Source organism: Megascapheus bottae, chromosome 8 (genome assembly GCF_031878675.1).
Source record: "Megascapheus bottae isolate mThoBot1 chromosome 8, mThoBot2.hap1, whole genome shotgun sequence".
NCBI classification, from domain to species: domain Eukaryota; kingdom Metazoa; phylum Chordata; class Mammalia; order Rodentia; family Geomyidae; genus Megascapheus; species Megascapheus bottae.
The window spans coordinates 4,032,615-4,058,494 of NC_143516.1; the positions used below are offsets into that span (position 1 = coordinate 4,032,615).

The 25,880-nt window shown below is 36.8% G+C and overlaps 1 protein-coding gene across 1 annotated transcript in view; it reads left to right on the forward strand.

Moving 5' to 3' along the window:
• Prkn (parkin RBR E3 ubiquitin protein ligase) overlaps positions 1–25,880 on the forward strand; it is a 912,456-nt gene that overhangs the window by 176,017 nt on the left and 710,559 nt on the right. Inside the window, 1 exon segment of the mRNA XM_090337856.1 lies at positions 22,192–22,355. Coding sequence (XP_090193982.1) covers positions 22,192–22,355 — 164 coding nt within the window.

A 25,880-nucleotide genomic window follows, 5' to 3' on the forward strand; every position in this document is an offset into this window, starting at 1 on the left:
GCACAACTTGAACCAGGGAAATGGTATTCAAGGCAGAAAGATAACATCTAGTTCAAGGTCAATATTAAGTCTCTTTGTCAGAGAATATATTGCAGTTTGCATAAAATCAAACCAATATCTATCAGTGTCTCCAACAGAGAAGATTGTGGTTAATAGTAGGGAAATGAGCTAACCATGAATGGAAAGCCAATTTACCTGTCAGGGGTAAGAACCTGACATCTGAGGCCAAGAGGGGCATAGTCAGTGGTGTGTATGGCCAGGCCAGCGAGGTGTCCTCCAATAGGACAACTTCTTTGTAATTAGGAAGAATTTGGTATTGTGAAGGTTGTTCCTGAAAGACTGATTTACCATCTTGGAAGAATGCAACACATGTTATAGAATCAAGAAACAACATTGTGGCTGGTGTTCATGGATGAGGAGAGGCCACAACTAAGTTGTAGAAGGAACAGAGTAGACACTGAAAGACAGAAGAACATCAAGAAACAGGATGGGGAAGGCCACTGAAAAGGCCTTTTGATACCTGTGGACTTAAATTTTTGTTTTTACATGGGTGACCTTTGTCAAAAAGCTGGTAAAATGAGGCCTACCTGATAAGTGTATAACTTCACTCTTGTCTGGCCTATTGTGCTGAGGTTAGAGAGGTGAAGAAACATTGCCAAAAATGAGTTTACATTTGTGTGCATGCTTGGAAGGCCAAGGCAGAGACCATCAAGCTTTATTTTGTGCTCACCGTAATATCCCTGTGAGCAAAGGCACTCATTCTATACTTGCTGTGTTTGAAGCCTGAGATTTGCTGTCATTCACTAATAGCTATAGAGAGGGTGTTGGTCAGACCTTACAAGAATGCTGTAGGTCAGCACTGTAAAGATATCAAGAAGATACATTGTATTCACAAATGAAACAGCAGGAAAATGTCCTCAGATTTATCTATGATGTATATCCTGGATTTATTTGTAGTTTTCACTCCCTCAACAAGTCACATGTATTTTTGTCACTAATTGGCTCCTTTGTTGGATGGAGCTGCCTTCCCCTTGAAATGTTGGTGCTAGAGGCACAGCCTTGGAACCAGATGCAGCAGTGATGAGTCTTCAGTAGCCCTGCTTCCTACGATGCAATCTGGGACCCGTTGGTGGTTACTTTACCTGCTCTTGCTGTGTATAGAATGAGATGAGAACACAGGGGCTTGAGGCTTGTGTATATGGTTAGCACATGAAGCCTGTGTGTGCATGTAGAAGTCAAGTTCATCAGTGACACCTTCCTTGGCCTGGTGGCTGGGGCCTTGTGTTTGCTGAGCGCCCCCTATTTAGGAAGCTGATCAAGCTGCCTGGTCTCTCAGCTGTCCTTGCTGGCCCTGTCGTACTCTTTCCTGTCTCTCTTTTTTTTTGGCAATGAGTAAACGTGTTTCATTCTGCCTGTTGGTTTCAGATGATGAAGACAGTTTATCCACATGGGCTTAATCATATTAAAGATTGGTGCTAACTTACCTCTTTCATAGCATATGAGTTGAAAGTATGATTAGTTGTCACTTCAGAGATGCCTTGAAACTAAACATTGTGCGCACACCCAGTGTAAGTCATACTCTGGGGGAAGGGGTCCCATATTTTCAGAGGCACGCTACAGATGGCAGTCGTCAGCTTGTCATATGCATGTCCCCCTCTAGGCACAAACCAACAAATAAATGAATAATAACCAAAATCCCACGCAAGTTTCTGGGTACCTTAGCCCTGTTGGCCAAGATCAGTGGACTGAGCTTTTCAGGGGTATGTTCACTTTCTTGTTGACTTTAGGAAGGCTTCTTTGGTTGTTGCTATTGAGGTGGTGGTTTCCTGGCCTTCTCTTTGGGGGTACAAGGTGAAAATGATTGCTCACATACTTGTTTTTTATATTGTTGATCAAAAAGTGGCAAGTAATATATGAATATAAGAAGGTAAGTACAAAAGTAAGAAAGCAGTTGTAATTTTTTATCTCAAATTTACCTTTTTCTGGTGGGAATGAAGGATTGGGATAATTTTTGTAATTAAAAATATATTTCATTTAAAATTCCTTTTTCCTTCAAAAAATGAGTGATTGATTGACTATGTTCTTGTCTCCCTGTCCTTTTCCTTTGTTCCTTGTGTGTTATTGGACCTCTGGTATCATGTTTTCTTGAATCTTCAAGGCCAGCTCTTCCAAGCATGAAAAGTTTTCTTCTCAGGCAGTTTTCTCCTGATATCATTCCTGATAGTTCCATTCAGTCTGCTATTATCTAGTCACTGGACATCCTGTGTTAAAAGCTGTGCAAACCCTGGTCTATGTCTCCTAACTTATGGGAGAAGTGGGATGTTCTGGAATGTCTTTCCTGCTTTCGCTGATCTCTTACTTAGCTAATCTCATTCCTGGTCACTCTGTATTGTGGAATGTGTTATGAGCTCCATCTAGCAAAATCCAAACATTTGCAATACAATATGGCTCCCACATATGCTGTTTCATGTTTACAATGATAATCTTTCAATGTAGCTGTCATTCACAACACATTTTTTTAAATCTACATTTTGTTGTATTTTAAAAGAAATAGGATTTATTTATAAAAAGTTATTTTTATGACTCTTGGAAAACTGAATTTCCATTGTAGACTAGAAAGTCATGTTTAAATCACAGTAATGAATAGCTTCCTACCTCATTTTTTCCCCAATTTACTTAACTTTTCTGAAGTTGAAGTGCAATTTGATGTTTTTTCACTCACAATTAAATAACCCAAACAAGTAAGTATTATTGTTTCTGAACAAAAATGATGATGAACATGTTTGCAGTTTATTCACTCAATATGTGCAGACAAGAATTAAATACATTTTAGTTACCCTTTCTGACAGGTTAGGGAAGTTAGACATATGGAATGTCCCAGCTGTAATATTGGAAAATAAATAAAATGCATTAGGCTGGTTTATCTCCCCTTTGTCATTCTTAACACTAGGTTAAGATGGATATTCCCCCTGCGGTATTGTGTTATGTAAATATTTCTGTCATTTATTTTTTCAAAGATATTAAATCATTTGAATAATACTGTTTCAGCTTCATATGAGTGAGAAAAGGCCTTTTTGTTCCCAGTAACACACACAAACTAGTGGTCCTGGAATCAGTACATTACCTTTAAAATGTCATGTTCTAATTACACTTAGGAAAAGATGGTTTGGTTCATTAAGTTAATTATTAAGTTAAAGGGTGGCAGCTATCAGCTATTTCTTTTCACATCATCAAACAAGCAAAAATAATCCCCAGACTAGGGTATAAATCTTTAATTGTAGATATAGTTTTGCAAATACTATATTTAAGGAATAGAGAACCTTGAGAATATAGAGTATTTCACTTGGCAGCTTTCTATCCCATTGTCAGGCACCTTGTTTTCAGAACTGCACTCATCAACCTGGTAGCCATTAGACACCCAAAAGGTGGACCCCGCTGAACTGTACTGTAACTATGAAACACACAGCAGATTGTTTTGGAAAAAAGAAATCATAATATTTTAATAGTTTTCATACAGATGAGAAGTAGAAATGATAGTACTTTGGCTATATGTAACATATTAAAATAACATCTGTCAAAGGAAAATTTAAGTTGCATTCATGGCTGACATCCTTAGCTGGCATTACCTGACAGTTGAGCAGTAGTGTTCTAGGGATAAGGGATACAAAATGTGTGGTGCACAGATACCCAGTCTTCGTATTTGGGAATTTCAGAATCAAAGCTGGCAAATGTAAGGAAATGCATTTAGAGAAGACAAACTCAAATTGTGTCCAATAAATAACAAGACTTGGAGTCACTGCATTCTTTTCTCTGATGACTACTGATTTTACCTGAAAGACGAACTGTGAGACATCATTTATGTACAAACAGAGTAGAAATTGTTTTCCAATTTTTGCTGAAATAATGATGTTTCTCTACTGGAAATATCCAATTCTGATATGTGACTAACAAATATGTCAAACTTTCACTTTTCTTAATGAGAAAATGACCAAGGAATTAGTATTTTGTGAGAATAAACATGTAAATGAACTGAAAATTATAAAATTGAGCAATGTAAAAGGGAAATAATAGGCTTAATAATATCTACTCAATACTTTCTTTTAAGGACCTGAGAAGAGAGGACTAATATAAAATAACCTCTATCATAAGGAAATTGTAAAAATTAAACCCATAGAAACATAGACCAACATACATTTAAAGTAACTGCAATAAAATTGATATAATTACATTAGGAAAACATTATTGAAGTTATAATTAATTTGTGTATGTCTATATGTGTAATTTTACTCAGTGAATGTGTTCTTGGATTATCTAAAGCTTTTATTATAAAATTAATAAAGTAAAATGAATAAATATGACTAAGGCATCAAATTCTAAAACATGACAACTGTAGGATTTTGTGTAGTTATATATGCAGTTATATATACTGCTATATGTATATTTGTACTATATAGTGTATACATTTACTATTTATAGTATATATAGTTACATATACTATATGCAGTTATATAGTACAGATTTATCTTACAGAAGAAATTGTATTATCCTGAAGCTGTTAGGAGCTTTCACCCTTAGAAGAAGGGCCACACAATTTTCCATTATGTGGGGTCTTATCTATTTCTGAACAGCTTTTGAAACATCATCTCAAATTGTAATTAGTCTGAGAAATAAGAAGTTTGAAATATCTTACTCTGTGATGTAACCAAGATCAAAATTCTAAGTATGGTTTTGTATATTTGGATCAATAAAAAACCATTAATAGTGTCTTTCTCAAGTTTCCCTGCATTTGTATAGAAGGCAAACATCAAACATTCCTATTATCATCATCAGTTGGGCTTGCTTCCATTGAGCTAACTAAACACAGCAATCTGGACTTCATCATGCTCTCTATACCAGTTTCCCAGAACTGCATGTTTAAAAGGGATATTTAATGAAGACAGCTTGTTAGATCATCTTAATTCTAAAGACAACCCCAAAAGATGACTCCAGTCACAATTAAGGAAATTTACTCAATTCCCCAAAGACTAGAATTTTTGTTATTTTTGCATATAACAAGATGAATTATATTATAAAATATAACATACATTTTATACTTCTTAATAATTTATAAATTTTAGTAATGAATCCCACATTTATTTTATAATTTTGAAAGTGGAAAATTGTAATGTATGGGAAATCAGGTTTAATAGAAAGCACACATGCAAATTTTGGTTAATGGCTAAATGTATTTTATTAATTTCAGCGTGAATTATTTTGCGATGGTGCTGAGTGAAAAATAAAAGGATAAAATATAGCAGAGATAAAAGCAAAAGGTGGTAAATATATCTTTAATAACATTTAACTTAAAAAATATCACAAGGGCCTCAACTGTAGCTTTGCCTCACACTGTCATCAATTCACCTCTCAGACATGAAGAACGATTAGGGTACTGTACTTATTTTTTATTTTGTCCCAAACTCTCTAGATTCAGGCTTCCTGCCAGTGAAGATTCTTGCCTAATGAAGTTCCCTGCAGTGTCCACAATTCCTAAACAAGGCCTAGGAATAGCAGAAATTAGTTGAATTTTGAAAGATCATTCACCCATCCTATTTGTATCATAAACGATAAGATCTTAAATTCTAAAAACCTGTCATTGATTAGGTGTTCAGATCCCAAATATGCTGTCTGCCAAGAAGGCATCTCAGTGACTTTGGGAGACCTTCCCTTGATAGACATCTTATTCAGGACAATTCAGACTGACGCTTGAACTTCATCTTTCTTGTGCCCAGTGGTTATGCATATACACACAATTAGCCTGATGTTCTTCCACTTACCTGTTCTTTGCATGCTTGAGAATAATTCATAGTTCGCTCCACTGTTCATTTTTGCAAATCTTCAATAGTATGTCTTTTGGCAATTCAATTTTCTAGAGTAGTGGAGGTCCTTATTATCCTCTTGATATCTCTTCTGGACATTTTCTTACAGTGTAATGCATCTTCCAAACAGAGAGTGGGGTTAGTGTAGTGACTGCTTCCTTATGAGTATACCAGAAGATGAAACAAAACTCTATCCACTATATCCCACAAGATTTACATGGTATTTATAATAAAACTCCTAATTAATTGCATGAATTGACTTGATTTCATATTTAACCAATTTTACATACATTTCACATTTTGGACTCAGGAGCAGCATTTAAAAATTCATTTCAGCCCTATAGGTAACTATCATCTGTTAAAAAACAATTTACTAAATTTCTCATCTTTTTTTCTAATTCTTACATGATAATTGATTTTTAAAAATCTGTTCTGTATATATGTATCCAAATGTACTAATGTAAAAATACTATCAATGGTTAAGGACAGAGATCTCAGATTTGGTACTGGAAAATGTTTTACTCTTTAGATAAGAGACCACCTGTAATTCTTTTTATTGTTTCACCAACCAGGCTGGCTGCAAGCTTCTGAGGGTGCTTTGTAAGAAGTCAATATTTCAGTAAAAACCTAATAATAAATAACAATGATGATAGAATCATGGAGAAATTCTATAATATTTGGGATTCAAATATTTTTCCTTGCATGTATTATTTATCTCATCTACTACTCCACTAAAGTTGGGTGTAAAATTGAGATATGCCTTATTAATTGCTCAACAAATGATCTGTGGCACTGATGAAGTGCTGATCAAGCTGTGACATGGAAGATGCATCTACTCACTTTACTCTGCAAAATTCCTTAGTAGGTTTCCTTCCTCATTCTTTTTCCTTCTTCCTTTTAATTTCCTTCCTTCCTTCCTTCCTTCCTTCCTTCCTTCCTTCCTTCCCTCCCTCCCTCCCTCCCTCCCTCCCTCCTTCCTTCCTTCCTTCCTTCGTTCTTTCCTTCCTTCCCTCCTTCCTTCCTTCCTTTCTTCTTTTCTTATTTCACGTGGCTTGAATGCAGGGCATAGGCACTGTCCCTGAACTCTTTTGCCCAAAGCTACCTAGCTCTCTACCATTTTGAGCCACAGCTCTACTTCTGGTTTTCTGGTGGTTAATTGGGGGTAAGAGTCTTACAGACTTTCCTGTCCAGGCTGGCTTCCAACCATCAGCTTCAGATCTCAGTCTCCTGAGTAGCTAGGATTACATAAGCCACTGAGGTATGACTAATAAATTTCAGTTTTAATGTTCCTAGAAGAATCCTAGACCATATTTACCTAATCTAAGCAATGGATTCAAAGAATATTGCAGGAGGTATCTACCCACTCGTGAACCATCTTCTTCAAAAAATTCCTTAGTATGACTACTATCCTACTACACTTACTACTCCCATTATCCCATAGATTTTCACATTAAGAAAAACCTGCACTGAGAATCTTGTCACTTGTGAAAAGTGTGTTTCCTATGCTTATAGGCTTTCCCACATAGGTAAGAAACAATATTCTCTCTTCTGTACTTGCCCTGTGGACAGGCTATAAATGTAAATGGAAAGAATGCATCACCTGCTCTTAGTACATAGAGCACAACTATTATTGAACATAGTCCTTTCTGGGTAGTACTGTTGCAAGATTTAAGTTTTCTCTGTCACTTTGTTGAATGTGTTTATATCATGCCTCTATGCGCTGGGCATTTTTAATATGGAATCGAGAATATACACTGTAGAGAAGAAAATATTATTTATTGGATCATTTTTCTATATGTGAAGCAGTTCTTATATGCGGAGCATCTTAATAGTCTCCAGGACTACAAAAAAAGCAAAGTTGTTTCCTGAAGATTAAATTTGAGTTGGCAGCAAGAAAATAACCAAAGTTATAATAAGAAATATATATCATAAATAAGCATAATTAATAACATTTAATCAAAGTAGTCATAGGAAGAACCTCTACAAATATAGCACTTGGGATGCTATCCCAGAGATGTGAGTGAGCCAGGTTGATTCGGAGTAAAAATGTTCAAGGGAGAGGAAAATAGCATAAAAAAATCTAACATCCAGAAGGAAAGCTGCTCATTCCAAAAACACAAAGGAGAGCCGAGCAAAGTTGGAGCATGGTGAATTACATAGACTGAATATGGCTCCTGCTAGAGTTATAGGACAAATAAAAAGTGGGTTATGCTTCTTACAGGTTGTAGTAAGGAGCATGCATGCCTGTGAACAGTCTTGACAGGTTTTAGTAGTAAGTGATGTCAGCTTAATCTTATGTCAAGAGACTCGTGAAGGGGCTAGTGTGAAGGAGAAAGAACTGTCATAAGCACATTGCTTTTGTTCAAGAGAAAGATAACAACAAGAGCATGGAGATAGTAGTATAAAAATGTAGGGTTTATTTTATAGGTAGAATCAAGGGCTCAGTTAAATAAGAGTGATGGAAAGGAATGATCAAAAAATAACCACTGAGGTTTTTCCCTCTGCTATTGGTTGATGGTGCTACTCACTGGGTGAAAACTAGAAGAGTAACAGGTAAACCAGTAACAAATTAATATATGATACAGTATGATACACACCCCCAATGAATAGCAACTCTACTTTATACATGTTTTTACAAACTATTGATTTGTTCTGTAACTTATGTTTGTCAATTTAAAGTTAATGGATTTCTGCTGTTTTTGATACAGTTATGAAAACATTAGTAACTGTTTTATGGATTTACATATTTGTTTTACTTATCCATTACTGGGATTTGAACTTACAGTTTTGTGCATTTTACTTGTTTGGCTGATGCTCTATCACTTGACCCTTGCCTCTAGCCATGCTTTTTTGCTGGTTTTACTTGGAGATGAAGTCTAGCGGACTTTTCTGTTCCAGTTCACTTGGAAATGTGATTATCTTGCCCTCAGCCTCCTGAGTAGCTATGATTACAGATCTGAGCCCTGGTGCCAGCCTAACTGCTTATTTCTTAAAATAAGCAAATAGTTTCAGTTATCTTGCTTAATAATTAGGCAGTAGCCCAATCCATGTAACCTTTAACTGAATATATAGTGTTAAAAAGGGAAAATGAAAGGAAAACTAAAGCTGTTCTATTCTGCAGGATAAATAGATGTAGCAGTGACTTGTGAAAAAACAATGTGTTTATGTTGGGACCTGAGGAATAGGTGAAATTAACCATTAGCACACAGGCAGTTCTCTCCTACCTCTTCAAGACACGTTCATGCACATTTTACTCTGCACTGCATGATGTAAGGAGAAAAGGAAGAAGCCATGGAAAGTATTGTTTCCCTTGAGTAATTTGTCACAGTTAGGGCTTCATCAATTCTCTTTATATACTTCCACCTATCCAGCAAGCGTAATTCTTCAACCAATTCAGAAATAATAAGCTGGGCTGTTTCTTGATGACCTTCTGTTATAAACATAAAAATATATATCCACAAGTATGTTAAGGTAAGAAAAGTATGGGTGGTTCTAGTATGTTCTTTCAGCAGTACCTGTTATTTGGAGTTGTCATCTTAAGAAATAACATAATAAAAATATTGATATAAAGAAATTTATTAAGCTGTATTAGTCACTGTATCTGTAGGGGTTCCAGGTAGGAAGAGAATGGAACTAGAAACTGTGTGGTATTGTGGAAATATTTATTAATCTCTGACATATCATTATAACCATCCTGAAATAATTTTAGTATATTTGTAATAGCACATAAAACCTATCAAAAAACATAGCCATGACTAAAATTTTGTTTAATATGTTATATTCTGACAATATTTCCCTACCAGTATGTGTAAGTCAGGTGAGATTACATTTCTCCTGCTGTTAGCACTTGACAGTATTTTTATAATTAATATAACATTAACACTTCCTTAAAATTTATTTAATAATATAGCATTATTTATCTAAATAATACCTCTAGAAAAGAATTGTTTTGCATCTGGATGTCTTTGGACTTCAGACATAGTATATTCCTTTGCTCAGCATTTTTACTGACACTTTTATGAAACATCACACAAGTTTACTGCACAAATCTGTTCTTTTTATATTTAAATGAGCAATCATTTCTATATTATCAGAAAAGATCAGAAAATTGTGAGCCTAAAAATCTTTTTAAGCTAATTTCAAATTACATTGAACTAATCCTGAGTTTAAAAAAAATCAATAAATATACCAACCATATATGAAGGTACAGAAACTGGGCTATGTGGAACTAAAAAGGTATTTGTTCTATTTAACTAAAATCATAGTAGCTGATATCCTTATCGCCCCCTCTATTCCTGCCCGTGAGATGGCAAAGATACAAAGCCAAATTGCTACCCTCCATGTCTTATCATTTGCTACCTATTGTTTCTCCTTTCAAACAGTTTCTAAAGCTAGAGACCTGTAGGTTGTGGATCTTTTGTTCCTTGTGTACAACCATACCAGGTTGTACATGCTTCCTCCACAATCCTTTGCCTTTTCTGTATACTGCCCCAGGAAGCTTGTACTAATGAACAGATGATTCTAAAAGCATGAATTATGTGATGTTGAAAATACAAAATGATGAGTTAATGATTTTTGACATTGTGCAGCCTAATAAGGAGTTAACACACATGATTAAGACAACAGACTCGAACCCAATTGTCTACAGTAGACATTACACATGAGTTCTTTTATCATGAAAATAATCAATTGAAATATAGATTTTTTTAAATTATCAAGAGACTAAGTAAGTTCATTTCTGGAGTAACTTAATATTGAAATTAAAGGCAAATTTCATTAGAGAATAGATTGCACAATTTTTAATGATTTTTAATGTCTCACAAGCCAAGACTGGGAGAACTAGTCATAAATTTGTACAAGACTGTGTGGATACTTTCTTGAAGCAGGTTAATAGTATTAATTATTAAAAACTTACACATAAACAGGTGAATTTAAACACTGTGGCGACTATTCTCAGGATTCTGTAAGTAATTTTTACATAAGCATCCATCAGATGAGGTGAGGTGGTGCTGACCATGAGTGTTTCACCAGTTGAGGACACAGCCCATGGGAAAGCCTCTACAAACTCTCAGTGCCTCAGCAGCTCTGGCAGAGCCTGCATTGGCCTGGCTTTCAGGGTGTCCCGTGTGCAATGGCATGCCATCAAAAAAAGAATATGGCTTTAAAACATACATTTGTAAACAAGTTCATAGTGAAATAGGATTTTTTTTGTGGGTCATGGGGCTTGAACTCGGCCTGGGCGCTGTCCCTGAACTCTTCAGCTCAAGGCTACTGCCCTTCCCCTGGGCATGGGCATTGTGCCTGAGCTCTTCAGCTCAAGGCTACCACCCTACCCTTGAGCCAAGCCCCACTTCCGATTTTTCTAGAGGTCAAATGGAGTTAAGAGTCTCAGATCCTTTTGTGCCTGGTCTGCCTTTAAACCTTGAACCTCAGATCTCAGCCTCCTGAATAGCTAGGATTCTAGGCATGAGCCACCACGCCGGGCTAGGAAATTATTTTCAAAGTTTGTTCTACTACACATGTAAGTACTATATTATTTGATGGGAAATACCTAGAATTTTAGACTCACACTTAATGTTTCTTCAAGAAAGAAGGTAAAAAATTTAGGATAAGTGAATAAAAACTTAGAGGTAGAGAATGAAATTCTTTGTAAGACTGAATAACAAGAGTGGTTTCCAAAATTTAGTTATTTAGTGTCTTTAGATTTATATAATAGAAGATTCTTGACTTTTATATATGGAGATGTCTCAAGTATAAAAAGATAACTTAAGTATGAAAGTAGTATTTTCATCTTTTATTCCATATCAACAAATTTTCAAAGTAGCAAAGCAGGGAACCCCTTACTTTCTTCTAGGTTTGCATACAAGGAATTAGGACTATGAGAGTTCTTGTTGTTGAAAGCACTTGTTGATAAACTTCATTGATAAGCTTTAGAATCAAAGCTTAAACATGTCTCATGAACTCATCTCAAAAAGGACATAATAGGAAAGAAATTCTTTGATTAAAAGAAGACTTATGTTCGATTATTTGATTTTAATCCAGCAGCCTTTTTTTTAAAGTGTAATTTCTGAAGTTGGAAGAAAAAAAATAAGAAAGGAAGAAAGGAAACCTCCAGGCAGTGAAAATGCCATAGAAAACAAGAAACATCTAGATAGTGAAAATGCCATGTCAAAGGCCCAGTGAGCAGCCAGGGAACTGTGAAGGCCTGAGACTTCTCTCCTTGCAAGTTTATCACTCTCTCAGATGGTGGTAAAGGCAGGAGACCTCTGGTGAGGAAGGGACAAGTTTGTTGCTCAGCAGTGCAGTAGCCACATGGTGAGCTTCCTCTAGGCCCCAGTTCCTAGGACAGTCGTAGAGAGAGGGTCAGGGACATCTGCACATGTGATAGGGTGCATTGAAGGAAAGGACCCAGAAGCTTTTTCAAAGATACAATAGGCACGCCTGCCCTGTGTTTCAGAGGAGCCCACATCTCTGGCTTCCCTGTATTTGAAGCAAGAGTCTAACACAGAGAGAGGGAAAGGGACTTTGGCAGAATGATCTGACAACAGGAAGATTTTGGTTCTTTCTGTTATAAAGTGTTGGTGTTATAATAATTTAACAGGAAGGTTTTTCCTCTGAGTAATCTTTACCAAAATGTCTATTATAGTTTGCAGTCACTTCAAATGGGTTAAGAGCATTGCCCTCATTTAATAATAGAAGAAAGTGCAGTGATGAGAGTTTGATGTTGCAGAACAAACCCATGGAGAGACTTTGTGTCAGAACAAGTATAACTTGTTCAAAGAAGAGTTTTAACCATACGGGACTAAAGAAAGTTTCCATTTGACTCTTAAAATTACCTTGCAGACCTTCGTATTTTTATTCAGTGTTAAAATTTGGCAAGTACTGAGATAACATCAATCAGGATAGTTCTTTTCACAGATGGACCTGTAGAACAATATTTCATAAGATGGCAAGATACACACCAGCCTGTTATCCACTAGCAATGCAGCATGAAGTTATTGTTGATGAACACACACACACGTACACATGCATGAATGTAGAGCTGGGGTTTCTAAGTCTATCCATTTAGGTGGTTGAACTAGAGTTGCCTTAGTAAGAAGCCATGCAACATCACAGTTAATGCCAAGTTAACCGTGTACATTTGTAAATCAGATGTTGGCCTCAGGGTATAATCATAATCATAAAGCACTGTTTAGAATATCTTTCTATTCCAAGCATAAATGTGTAGTGATTTTGACATTGTCCTTTGGAAACACACAGTAGCCAGGATGGTTTTGGTTTGTTAATGTATTGTCTTAATAGTAAAAGATGAAATATTCATGGAAGAAAAGACATAGTCTGTTAAACATGTCACTGCTGACCTCATGAATGTTCCCATTCCTCTAATTCTTTACTACAAACACATCATTCTACAGTAACCTGTGGCTCATAGAAATGCAAGTCTAGTGATTAGCAAGAAATACAGTGTTTAGCAATAAAACCTTCTCTGCCCTGGATATTTCCTTCCTTTTATAGCAAGCATAAGTTTTCTCTATCTCTGAATATTTTTACCTCCTCCAGCTTTTAGCTACTCCTTGCTCTCTGTTCTCAAAGCATTTTATGTATGGCTCACATCAAGTCCTAATGCAGCAAATTTCATATTTTTGCACTGTTCTAAAATTCCATCTTAACATCTCTGTCCCCAGGCTGTGTTATTGAATCTTATGACATAAGTTTTTAGCACCATGGCTAGCGCACAGTTATTTATTCTATAAATATTTGTTGGAAGTTTGAATGAATGAATTTTAATGTCACCAGCAACTTTGTCTGAATCTTGTTAATACTTCTTCAGAGCATATGGAAATTAGAACAGTGTGAGTAATTCAAGAGAAAAATATATTAACTGTTGAAAAATGTCTCCTTTAGTTTTTTATACCATTAACAGTATTACAGGGCCTTAAAGCACTACAAGGTATATCAACCATGAGATATTAAACAACAAAACTACCACACTATAAACAAAATACATAATGCAAAGATGATGGTTACAAATTTTGCTTCTTCTCATCATTGTTTGGATTCTAAAATGGCAGAAATATAAAAGAAACATTCATTTATTGTTTATTCTGTAAGTTTTTTGGCCAAATACTTTAGTGACTGATAGAAATTTGCTTGGGAGAAAAAAAGTATGACACGACTCCACTGAGATGCTATTCACTTATTATAAAATTCACACCTTTATGGTGAAAGCACTAATTTTTCATATTTTTATCTTATTCAACTATCACTGATTCTTTTCATCAACTGCAAAAGAATCCCTCTCATTTTTAACAGAGTTGTATTTCCCATTGGGTATCAATGCTTCATCCTATGTCACTGGCATAGGATGGGCCTTTGGGTACTTAAGGGACAGGTCTTTGGCTTTTAGGAACAGTGCTAAAAGGAACAGTGTATTTATGTGCACATTTCTAAGTGGACCCAATTTTCATTTTTCTTGAGTATGCACATAGGAATAAAATTTCTGTGTTTTAATTCTAGGAATGACTTCGACTGCTCTCTATAATAACTGTGCCATTTACATTGCTACTGCCAGTGGATGAGATTCTAGTTTTTCCATAGGTACAGGTTTCTAAATATTTGTTCAAGTATTTTCAAAAGGTATTTAAGAATAGGAGACTATTTTGATAATGATGAGGAAGCTCTTTTCCAATTTATTATTTCAGAAAATGAAATGGTTTCTTTATTGTTTACTATTAACTACTGATAACATTTATTGGTATTTATTATATGCTATGTATTAATCTAAGAATTTTGCATGTAGTAGGCCACTTAGTGCTTGTAGTAGCCCTTAATATAGATGCACATATTATTTTCATTTTTGGAGGTATTTAAGAAGTGAAAGGCTAAGTGACATAAAATGTTGAGAATCAGATACAAACCCAAGTAGCCTGACTCCAGCCTCTGCATTTAAATGTATATACCACAGAGTGAGGCCCTGTAGAGTTCTGTAGTACCTGTCACTGGTTGAAAACTTTACAGAGATGTTAGGAAAGATATTTTTGAAGAGCATTTTGTATATAAACTTGATAAGGTTTTCTTCACTAACCTAATCATTTTGTTAGTCACTCATAGTGATTTTTGTTGTCAGTTATGAGATACAACGTAAACACTCATGTAATGACTGTTTACTATGTACCAAACATTATTCCAATGATACTGCTCATGTTAATTATACAATAATATGTTACTGTCTTTAGAACATATATTCATAAATATTTCATGCATGAATTAATCATTTAGACTGACTCACAGTGTCTTATATTCTGCCTTTACTCAGTAATAGGAATTTAAGTATATTTATTCTTTTCCTTCTAAAAATTAGAAAAATTAAAACAAATGTTTTTCAGTCATGGGGTTTGAACTCAGGGCATAGGCTCTTTTTGCTCAAGCCAAACCCTCTACCATTTTTAGCCACAGGTCCAGTTGGGGTTTTTGAATGGTTGTTTGGAGATGAGAGTCTCACAAAGTATTTTCCTGTGTGGGCTGGTGATTCTCAGATCTGAAACTACTGAGTAGCTAACATTATAGGCATTAGGCACGGCTTCTCAGATTTAATACTACATAAAACTTTTGTGAAGGGAGAAAGAGGGGGAGGGAGAAGAAACGGGGGAAGAAAGAGACAGTTTGCAAGCTGTCATTAGAAACAGAAGTCTAGGCTAATTAATTTTGCTCACAATTAGCAAGCTGCCCTCTCTCTGAGAGGGAAAGATGTATATTGGGAATATGTAAGAGTGAAATATATTTACATAAGACTAACGCATACTTTTTTCTTCATATAGTTCTTTCTGATAAGCTTTTTTTTGGTATCCTTCTGATCCCTTTCTGATCAAAGCAAATGACAATGCAAAAGTGGTGGAACTGTCAATATAAAAATACCAAATAAAAATTATCCCTGAAAAAATATGTTATGTGCGATTTGAGAAAACAACCTGTAGAACTTCATTATTGTATTCTCTACAGTTCATTTCTACTTCAGCCAATGACTAGTTGGCTTTACAATTGCATATTGTTAAGAGTTTCTTACGTTTGCTTCTTTTCCTTTTTCTTCCTTCCTTTTTTCTTTTCTTTTTCTTCTCTATCATTTATTTATTTATTGCTTTTCTATTTCAGGGAAGTACTGTATTTTGAACTCAGAGCCTTGTGCTATTACTTGGCTTTTGATTTTAGAGTTAGTAAATTATATCAGAGTCAATAACCTTCACATTTCTGACTTACATAAAAACACTTACCTTGAAAGATCATGTACTTCTTCGCACGTTTTTGAGTTGCAGTGTTGGCAAATCATAAATATTAAGGTTTTAATAAGAAACAAGTGCATTAATATTATAAGGTTTTCAGTATAATGTTAAAAATATCATTTACTCTTCATCGTCACCATTTCAACAATACATGTAAAAGGTCATTTTTAGTAGACTGAAATTGTATATTGTTTTTGTTCTTTTTATGGTAACTTTGTAAGACATCATTATTTAAATTATTCTTAAATACCTTTAGAATCATCTTGAAATGGCCTGTTTTTTAATTTCTTCATATCATAAACTTTATTTCTATTGGATTGGGGTATTGTTGATCTATTTATATATATATATAAATTATTGAAACCATGTAGAATTATTACATATTTAGTCAAATAATTTGGTGGTGCTTTTTTGGCAAATAGTTTCTAAACATAAAATGCATCTTTTATTATGAGATGGTTTATGATGAGCTATGATTATTTTTGTAATTAGTAACATGTGTCTGTGGGTGAATATTACTGCATGTATGAAATAAATTCAGGTTTATTCTCTTCTTCCTTTTCATTTTTAGTTATGAACCTTTGTTCTAATAAATGGAACAGATTTTATGGCTTCCTCCATTTTATGTCTTTAAATGTACAATGTAACAGAAATTTCTGAGTAATACTTCATTACAGTTATTCCAACAATTGTTCAACCTATAACCCTGTGGGTCTATCTTTAATTTTGCTAAAAATTACATTTTGGAAAATTGTGGAAAACAATTGTGTGATTCATCACGTGTTCACTTTTTGGGAGGTATATGGAATAGTGTACCAAGGCAGGTGCCAGTGGGTCATATCTGTAATCCCAGTCTCTCAGGCGGCTGAGATCTGGAAACCTAGGTCTAGAGACAGCCTGAGAGAATGTTAGTTCCAATTAACCAGTTAAATAACAAAAAGCCAGATGTGGAAGTGGTAGAGAACCAGAAATGAGTGAAAAATCCATTCCAGGGTACAAAGGTCCTGAGTTCAAAGGACCTGAGTTCAAGTTCCAGAACTAGAGTGAGTGTACACACACACACACACACACACAGACGCAGAGAGAGAGAGAGAGAGAGAGAGAGAGAGAGAGAGAGAGAGAGAGAGAGAGAGAGAGAGAGAGAGAGAGAGAGAGAGGGAGGGAGGGAGGGAGGGAGAAAACATACTGTATGAAAGATTTTGACCCATTGACTTTTCTGAATACATATAGTATATTTTGTTCCTAGATTCACAACAATCCAATTCAGTGCCAGTCAAGTGATGCCAGTTCAGTCTCAGATCAGCCAGAGACCTGTTTTGAGGCCTGCTAAGTTTGAGAAACAGTGTGTGAGGAGCATTCTCACTTCCCTGTCATGTCCCCTGCCCCCATGGAAGTCACTGATATGAAGGAGAAGGCCAATGATTTCTGTTCCTTTTCCTTCTGGGTAACTTGTGAGCAAGCCACTTTTCCTCTTTGTTCATTTAAGTCTTCATTTTGCATGTTGGAGTAGCAAGAGCTGTCCCAATTATCTTTCAGTGTTGTAAAGATGAGCAGAGATAATGTCGATCAAAGCATTTTGAAAATTGAAAGCTATACCTAAATAGAAGCTGTCATTATTGGTATACTGAAATTACTTTACATCAATTATAGTGTACTTTATAAAGTGTGGTGAAATAAAACTCTACTAGGAAAATTTGTCTTACTGAAAGAAAATAAGAGGCATATCTTAACTTACCCAAACACTACTATTATGCAATTGACATTAAAGACACAATAACTTTTTTTTTGCCAATCCTGGGCTTAAGCTCATGGCCTGAGCACTCTCCGTGGACTTTCTCAAGGCTAGAGCTTTACCACTTGAGCCTCAGCATCACTTCCGGCTTTTTTCTATGCATGTGGTACTGAGAAATTGAACCTGGGGTCTTTGTCCATGGTAGGCAAGCACTTTACCACTAAGCCAAACTCCTGGCCCCAAAGACACAATAAGTTTTAATGCCTATTTAGGCCTTGAATGAGAGTCTGTAGTTCCTGAAGCTTCCAGTGTGCTGTGTCATCAACCCAGGCCTTGTGGTGGGAGTTCCCCCTAATCCTTAGGCCAAGCCCACAGTCCTTCAAGTGTTTGTTAATTTATTCTTCAGATGTGGTCTTGTGCTTTTTGCCCTATTCTTGCTCAGGATTACAGGTGTTTTCTACCATGTTTGAAAGTGTCTCAATAAGTGTTTTAACCTAGCCTCCAACCACTAGCATCTCTTCACTGCTCTCTGTGTATCTGGGACTGCAGGCCTGGTCCACCAGGCTTTCTCTATGTTTAAAGTGTTTCCTTATGTTAATTAGTATAATTTTCACAGAAATCATATGAACTAGGAATTTTTATTTCTTATAATCTCATCTTATATGTAAGTACTGGGACTTACATTCTATCCTGACTTCTATCCTCACTTGCCTTTTTGCATATAGCAAGCACTCTACTACTTGAGTCACACCTCAACGTCAGCATTTTGCTGGCCAATTCAAGGCAAGAATTACTCAGATTTGAGCCATCTCAGTTTTGACCCTCCTCCCTAGTAGCTAGGATCATAGACATGAGCCACTGTAACCAGATGAAATAGGAATATTTGAGGAACAGAATAAGAGGTTGTAACTGTGTGATATTGTTAGAAGTCCAAATGGTTACAAATTCCATGTGAATCTTTTGATAGAAAACAGCTGTCTCTAAGCCATAAGTGAAGATGGGGTAGTGGTGTTTGCTATGGTTCTGGTTCTCTTACCTCCCAGGAAGTCCAATGGTCTTACCCAGCTGTTTGTCACCCCTGTGGAAACCTGGAAGCCACGTTAAGACCTGTATACTAAGAGTATGGCCAAAGGAGTTACTGGCCCCTTTTCCAACTCTGTACTGGGGAGGAGTGGGAAGATGGAGCATATGATTTTTGAGTTTCTTCCCATATTCCAAATGCTGGAAGAACAACCTGAAGTATCATTTTGTGTTCTAGTTGCTTTGTCTTAAGATCTATGTTATGTGATATTTGTATTGCCATTTTTTCCTTCTTAAGAATTTTTTGTGCTTGGTAAAAAGAATAGGTACTTCAAAATATATGTGTCTTTATATTTCAACTTCCACCCTTTTAGACAATCCATAGTCTTAACTGCAGCCATTCTGAGAGTCTCTGTCTGTATATTTGGGTGTTGGTTGCATGAAAATGTAATGCCATTATTGATATGATTTATCTGGTTTATAATTTTACTATGTACTTTTCATCCCCTATATTTTTCACTCATATCTGGACTCTCAAATGATTATTTAAAGTATTTTTAGAATTACAAAGGTTAATCATTCACTTCATAATTTCAGCCTAGCATGTGTAAAATATTCCTTGTTGTTTTTATAATATGATCCCTTGCTTTGACTTCCAGTAGTTTCACTCCCATGTCCCTTTGAAATGGATGCAGTCATGTTTATCCTTCTTAGTGAAAATATGAACATTTGGTTTCTTCATCAGATACTTAAAATTTAGGGCATTATTTCCTTTCATGGATAATTCTCCATTGTTTTGTCCCAGTCTCTTTTTCCTCTCTTAGTCCTCTTTTGTATGTACACACACACACACACACACACACACACACACACACACACACACACATATATATATATATATATATATATGACCACATATATGTTGGATAATATTAACTAATAGAACCTGTTCATTTATTTCTTTGTTTCTTCATGCCCTATACTGGGGCTTATACTTAGAACCTCATGCTCTTACTTAGGCTCTTTGCTAAGGACTGGTGCTCTACCATTGAACCAAACTCTCAGTTCATATTTTTTTCACATTAAGTGGAGAAGGAGTCTCAAAGACTTTTCTAGGCTAGATTGAAAGTTTGGTCCTAAGATTTCAGCTTGTTGAACAGCTTGGATTATAGGCATGAGCCATCACCCATCTTAAAAATAACACTACATAGAAACCTTGGGCTCTACTAGCAGAGATCTGCAGTAGAGCAAAACCTTGATACATAAGGCCATATAGTATGAAGCTAATTGAAAGGACCTCCAAGATATTGAAACAAAAGCCATATAACGAATGATTGTTGTCCTTAATGTACTATGTTATCTCTCATCTCCTTTGCTGTCCCTTGGTTATCTCATATTGTTATAGTATCTCACTTTGTTATCTGATATATTGAATTTATTTGTATTTAATTATTTGAAATTTGATAGGGAAGGGGGGAAAACCTAGACAGGGCAGGGGGCGGTGGGGGGGAGGGACATGTGAAAGGGTATCAATGTATGTGAATTAATGCACCTTCAATATGGCAAATATCATGTAACCCTTTTATTAATTACAATAAAAAATAACATTACACAAACATGGGCTGGATGCATAGTTTAGTGGTAGAATGTCCATCTAGCAAATATGAAGCCATGAGTTCAAACCCTAGGGTGCCCAAAATAAGTAAAAGACAAACAAAACATATTATTCATAGTTATAAAATGAGATTCATTTTGCTATCATTTTCAGTTCATCAGGTCTTATAACCATTGTTTCTTGTCCTTTTCTCTTAGCTTTGCATAGGAGCATTTTTTTTTACTGATCCTTTTTTAAAATTTCATTTCTACTGCTTCCCTTGATGGGGGGAATATCTGAATTATGTTGAAAAGACTTTTTGTTGCTCTTTCTTATCCTGTTTTTTTTAATTTCAGTTTTATTATCGGAGTGATGTATAGTGGGGTCACAGTTACATTCGTAAGGTAGTGAGTACATTACTTCTTGAACATGGTTATTTGATGTGTCTGATAACACCATTCACAGTTTGAAGTGTGTTGATGTGTTCCCCCCAAATCTAGTAAAGGTGCAAGCAAGTAAAGGAGTACAGAAGATTGATAAATAGATCTTCCTGGCTGGAATTCATGGAGAATAACTGCTTCCATTGTGAATGGCAAGTCTTAGGAGATCTTAAGAGAAAGCACTTGTTGGAGCCCTGATGAGGCATCTTTCCTGCTGGGGCTGTTAGCACAGGCTCTGTGCAAGGGGTCAATTGGAAATGGATTACACAGATGGACAGAATTCAGGGGTCAATGAGAGAAGGCATGCACAAAAGCAAGAGATTGGAAATGAGATACATTGGGGACTAACAGAAAATGCACTGGAGCATAGGTTTGTACCAGAAGAGAGAAGGCTTGGATTTTTATTCCCAGTGGAAGGGACAAATCTTTAAGGGATTTGAATAGTATGAGGTCGGAGCTATATCAACAAGGCTTATGTTGCGGAAAGGTATCAGGGCATTCGTAAGGGAGTATAGACCAAGCAAGACTCCAGTTAGGAAGATAATGCAGGAATATGAAAAGACTGTAACACCAGCCTGATGGAGAGCAATGAAAGGACAAATGAGCACGAAGGGCAGGTGGAGCAGAGTCACAACTGCTTTGAGCAATGCCATGGTGGGAGGGGTGGCTGTATGATCCAGCCGGAGTCTGAAGGAATGGTTCTAACATAGCAGCTTTACAAGAAAAGGCAAATTAATGTTTTTGCAAACCCAGGGGAAGTCTTTGGCCAGCACCAGCAGAGCCCAGAGCTCCTAGGCACAGGCCTCTGAGGGCCTTCCCTCCAGTCTATGAAGTGGGTTGAGTTTTCTCCTCTTCCTCCTGGAGCATTGCCTTTTCTTTTTATTCAGAAGGATTGTGGAGGGAGTGAGAGTTTGCTCTGGCTGTCAGAGCTGAATGTCTTTGAGAAACTCATGGGAATCTCATGATTCCAATCAAGCAGTATTCTGCTGAGTCCCTCGGTTTTCCAGGATGGATGTCAAAGACAAAACACAGTTTTGGTTTGTGGGTCACTGACTAATATATAAGAGGGAAAATCCCATGGGGAGAATTCTGTTTGTTTCGTTTTTTCCACACCCTACTGTATATTATTAAATTTTCTGTTATAAGTGAAAGGAACCATATGCCACTCACAGAAGATGGGTGAGGGGTAAGTTGGTTCAGAAATATTGTGATTGCTATTTACGGGCTTGAAATAATGCTTTCTTTTTTTCTCCCTTTCCATTTTCATGGTCAGTGTTTGTCAGGTTCAACTCCAGTCATGGTTTCCCAGTAGAGGTCGATTCTGACACCAGCATCTTCCAGCTCAAGGAAGTGGTTGCTAAGCGACAGGGGGTTCCGGCTGACCAGCTGCGCGTGATTTTTGCAGGGAAGGAGCTTCCAAATGACCTGACTGTGCAGGTAAGCCTCCCTGGGGGGAGCTTTCCAGGAGTGCAGCCAGCCCCTTTGCTGGTACCACCTCCACTGCCAACTTGACCTCCGTGCATGAGAGCTAATAGAATAAATAGTGCCCAGGGATTCCTCAAACTTTACTCCACACTACTTCATTAATTTTGACCTTCTTAATTATGTATTAAAACAACAAGCAGGAAGAATTAGAAGAAAACAGAGAGAGAGAGAGAGAGAGAGAGAGAGAGAGAGAGAGAGAGAGAGAGAGAGAGAGAGAGAGAGAGAGAGAGAGAGATATTCAGGAGAAGAAACTGGACTCTGGTTAAATGTTTACTGACTTATAAGAGCAGAAAGGTATAATTCCTGCCACTGTTCAATGTTTACCTTATTCTATTTGAATCTTAATGAAGAAGTTTGAAATAAATTGTTCCTAATCAATGGCTCCCACTCACCCCTGCATGGTGAAGGAGTTGTAACCTGACTGTGACCCCTGGAGGACAGTCAGAGCTGCTGTTACTTATAGTAGAGAGCCATCTCTGAGAATAAATACCAGTGCCTGAGCGGTGGGTCAGGAAGACAGGAGCACAGCATGTATTTCTGTGTGTCACGTTCTCAGAAGGATCAGTTACAGTCGCCCCTAGAATTGGATCCTGGCAATCACAGAATGGGTAGCTGCTGTGCTCTCCTGGCTCAGTGCTTCCAGGACATCTTGTACCATTGGCCAAGCACCATTGGCACATACCCAGCCTCTTTTGATTGTAGGCATGGGAGGAGCTGGCTGGGTGAATGGTGCGCAGAGCCACCAATGAGATGGCTCTGTTGTTAGGAAGATGGTGGACATATGCAATTCTTCCTTTTCCAAAGTGACTGTGGGAGGAAGAAAGAGCCAGGCCTCTCTGCGGTTGGCTCTGGTGATGTGACAGGGCCCCGAGAACACAGGTTTCCCTCTCTTAAATATGGCCCATAAATATGACCTCTCTTAAATAGGGCTCTCCTGCTTCCATCTGTGTGGAGACCACAGCCTGTTAAGGGACTCCCTCTGACTAACACCAGTCCAGTCAGTCCTTTTATCTACTTGTATCAATGTTGCTTCTGGGCCCTGATATTTACTGCTTTGTGGAATGCTTTTGGAATGTAGGAATACAAAGAAGCTATAGAAATGCAAATCTTCCCATCATTCTTCCTGCCCCTTTTGCTGCCACTGGGCTGGTGGGCAGCTCATTCTGAACAAACTGCTGTGCCTGGCTTTTAGGCAATTTGTTTTTATAAGTGAAGTGCTTGTGCTAAAGAAATGTTTTGATTTTTAAAAAAATTCAGTCAATTAAAAAGCTTTTCAGTGTACCTGCCAACCTCTAAATCCAAGACTATTTCCTTCACAAATAAATGATTTTTAAATTGCTCCTTGAATACAAATACAGAATATTACCAGAACTTTTAGATGCAAAAGTACCTCCTTTCTAACATATAGGCTTGGTTAGTGAAATATTTCAGCATTTCATATTTAGTTAGACTAATTGTTACAGAGGATTGATTTTACAAACACATACACACACACGCATATATATATATATAATGTTTATTGATTTAAGAGTGTTTAACTTGATACACAACCTAAAAACACTCCCAGTGTTCCTGGCTTCTGGGTGGCTGGAGGGGTCTAGCTGAAAAAAAAAACAAAAAAGAAAACCAAAAGAGATAAAAATTTAACCATGTCTCATAAATACTAGTGAAACCAAGAGAAGTGTCAGAATAAAGCACATGGAACTGCCATATTTATAGGTAAAATCATCAGCAATTTCATATGGGTCAGCCTAGTGACTATAATATAAGGGTATCAAATATAATTATTAGAGTATTGTGACTGAAAAACAAGAATTATGAAGTTTTAAAGATGGAAAAATACATCTGAATACAGTCACCCAGAAGGACCTTGTGGATTGGTAGTATTCAGGTAAGATTCCGTGGATGGAGGGTTGAGCATGGAGTGATTTGTGAAAAAAGTATAGGCTCTTGCTCTCCTGGAATGTCTACATTCCACATTAAAGATTGGGCAAGACATGGTACTGGGGACTCTATTTGACAGAACATTGATTGGCTTAGAACTCTGGTTTCATTTATAGAGAATCGTAGGGAAAATGGGAAGGATACTGAGTTTTTCTGCCTGATAAGGCTGTGTGGACAGGATATATGTGTGGAGATGTCTTGGAAAAGCCAAGAAAAGAACATGAGGTTCTGAAGCAAAATGCTTTCTAGATGTACTCAGCAGAAGGATGGAAGAGAAAGGATATTTTAGCAAGCAAAAAATTTGCAAACTGAAAGAGCAATAGAAATTACACAATTTGAGTTACAAAGAGATAGATTGGGGGCTTGGGGGTGGGGGAAGAAGACACAGAGGCTGGGAAACCCTAGAGATTATAACAGAGCATTTGAACTTTGTGTCATGGAAGTACCAGAAAGACAGGATGAATATTAGTGTTCAACGTAACATTGGCCACACCTCCCAAAATTTCTCAAAACACATGACCTGCAGGTTAATGAAGCCGAGCAAACCCCCAAACTTGTCTAATAAAACAAGTATGTGTGTATACAAAAACCTACACAAAAAGTATCCAGCATGATAACTCATATTGTCCCATACCTGAAAACAACTCCCATGTCTCCCAGTGGGACAATGGATGAACCAACAGTAGTGCAGTCATACCAGGAATATTACTGAACTAGGAAAAGAAAAAGGACCTGTCCATTCATATAATATCCTGTATTGACATAAAGGGTATTATGTGGAGTGAAAGCATATGTCAACAGCATAGGTCACATATTGAGTAGTATTTTTATTTGCGAGACAATCTTGAATTCCAACAGTGGAAGTGGATCACAGCTTAGTAATCCTCAGGAGTAAAGCCAGGTGTCAGCTGGAGGTAAACGGTGGCTATGAAAGGGCAAGAGGAGGAGCACCCCTACCGTGGTGGGTGTTTGAAAGACTGGAAGTTTCATTGCTGACTGCAGCTATGGTTTCACAGTAGCTTCATGAGACACCTTAGAGATAACTAGAAAACGGTTCCAGGGAGGTCTCTGTATTTCTTCTTACAAATGCCTATGCGTTTGGAGGTGTCTCTAAAGTTCAATGAAAAAAAAAAGCACACAAGCCAAAACCTCAAAATAGCCATCATTCTCAGAGGTAGAATATTTACTCAATGTGTGATTGTAGAATAATTAACAAAAATAATGTAACTGACTAGGAGACACACTTAAGGAGTTACTCATATTAAAAGTATAGGGCCACAGGAGGGATCACTACTATACTGTTGGTGGGAGTGCAAACTCGTTCAACCACTATGGAAAGCAGTGTGGCAGTGCCTCAAAAGACTAAACACAGAGCTCCCCTATGACCCAGCAATTCCACTACTAGGCATTTACCCAACCATCCAGAAACAAGGCATACTAAAGCCTCTACTAGTACAATGATGTTCATTGCAGCACTATTTACCACAGCAAAGATATGGAACCAACCCAAATGTCCCTCAGTTGATGAGTGGA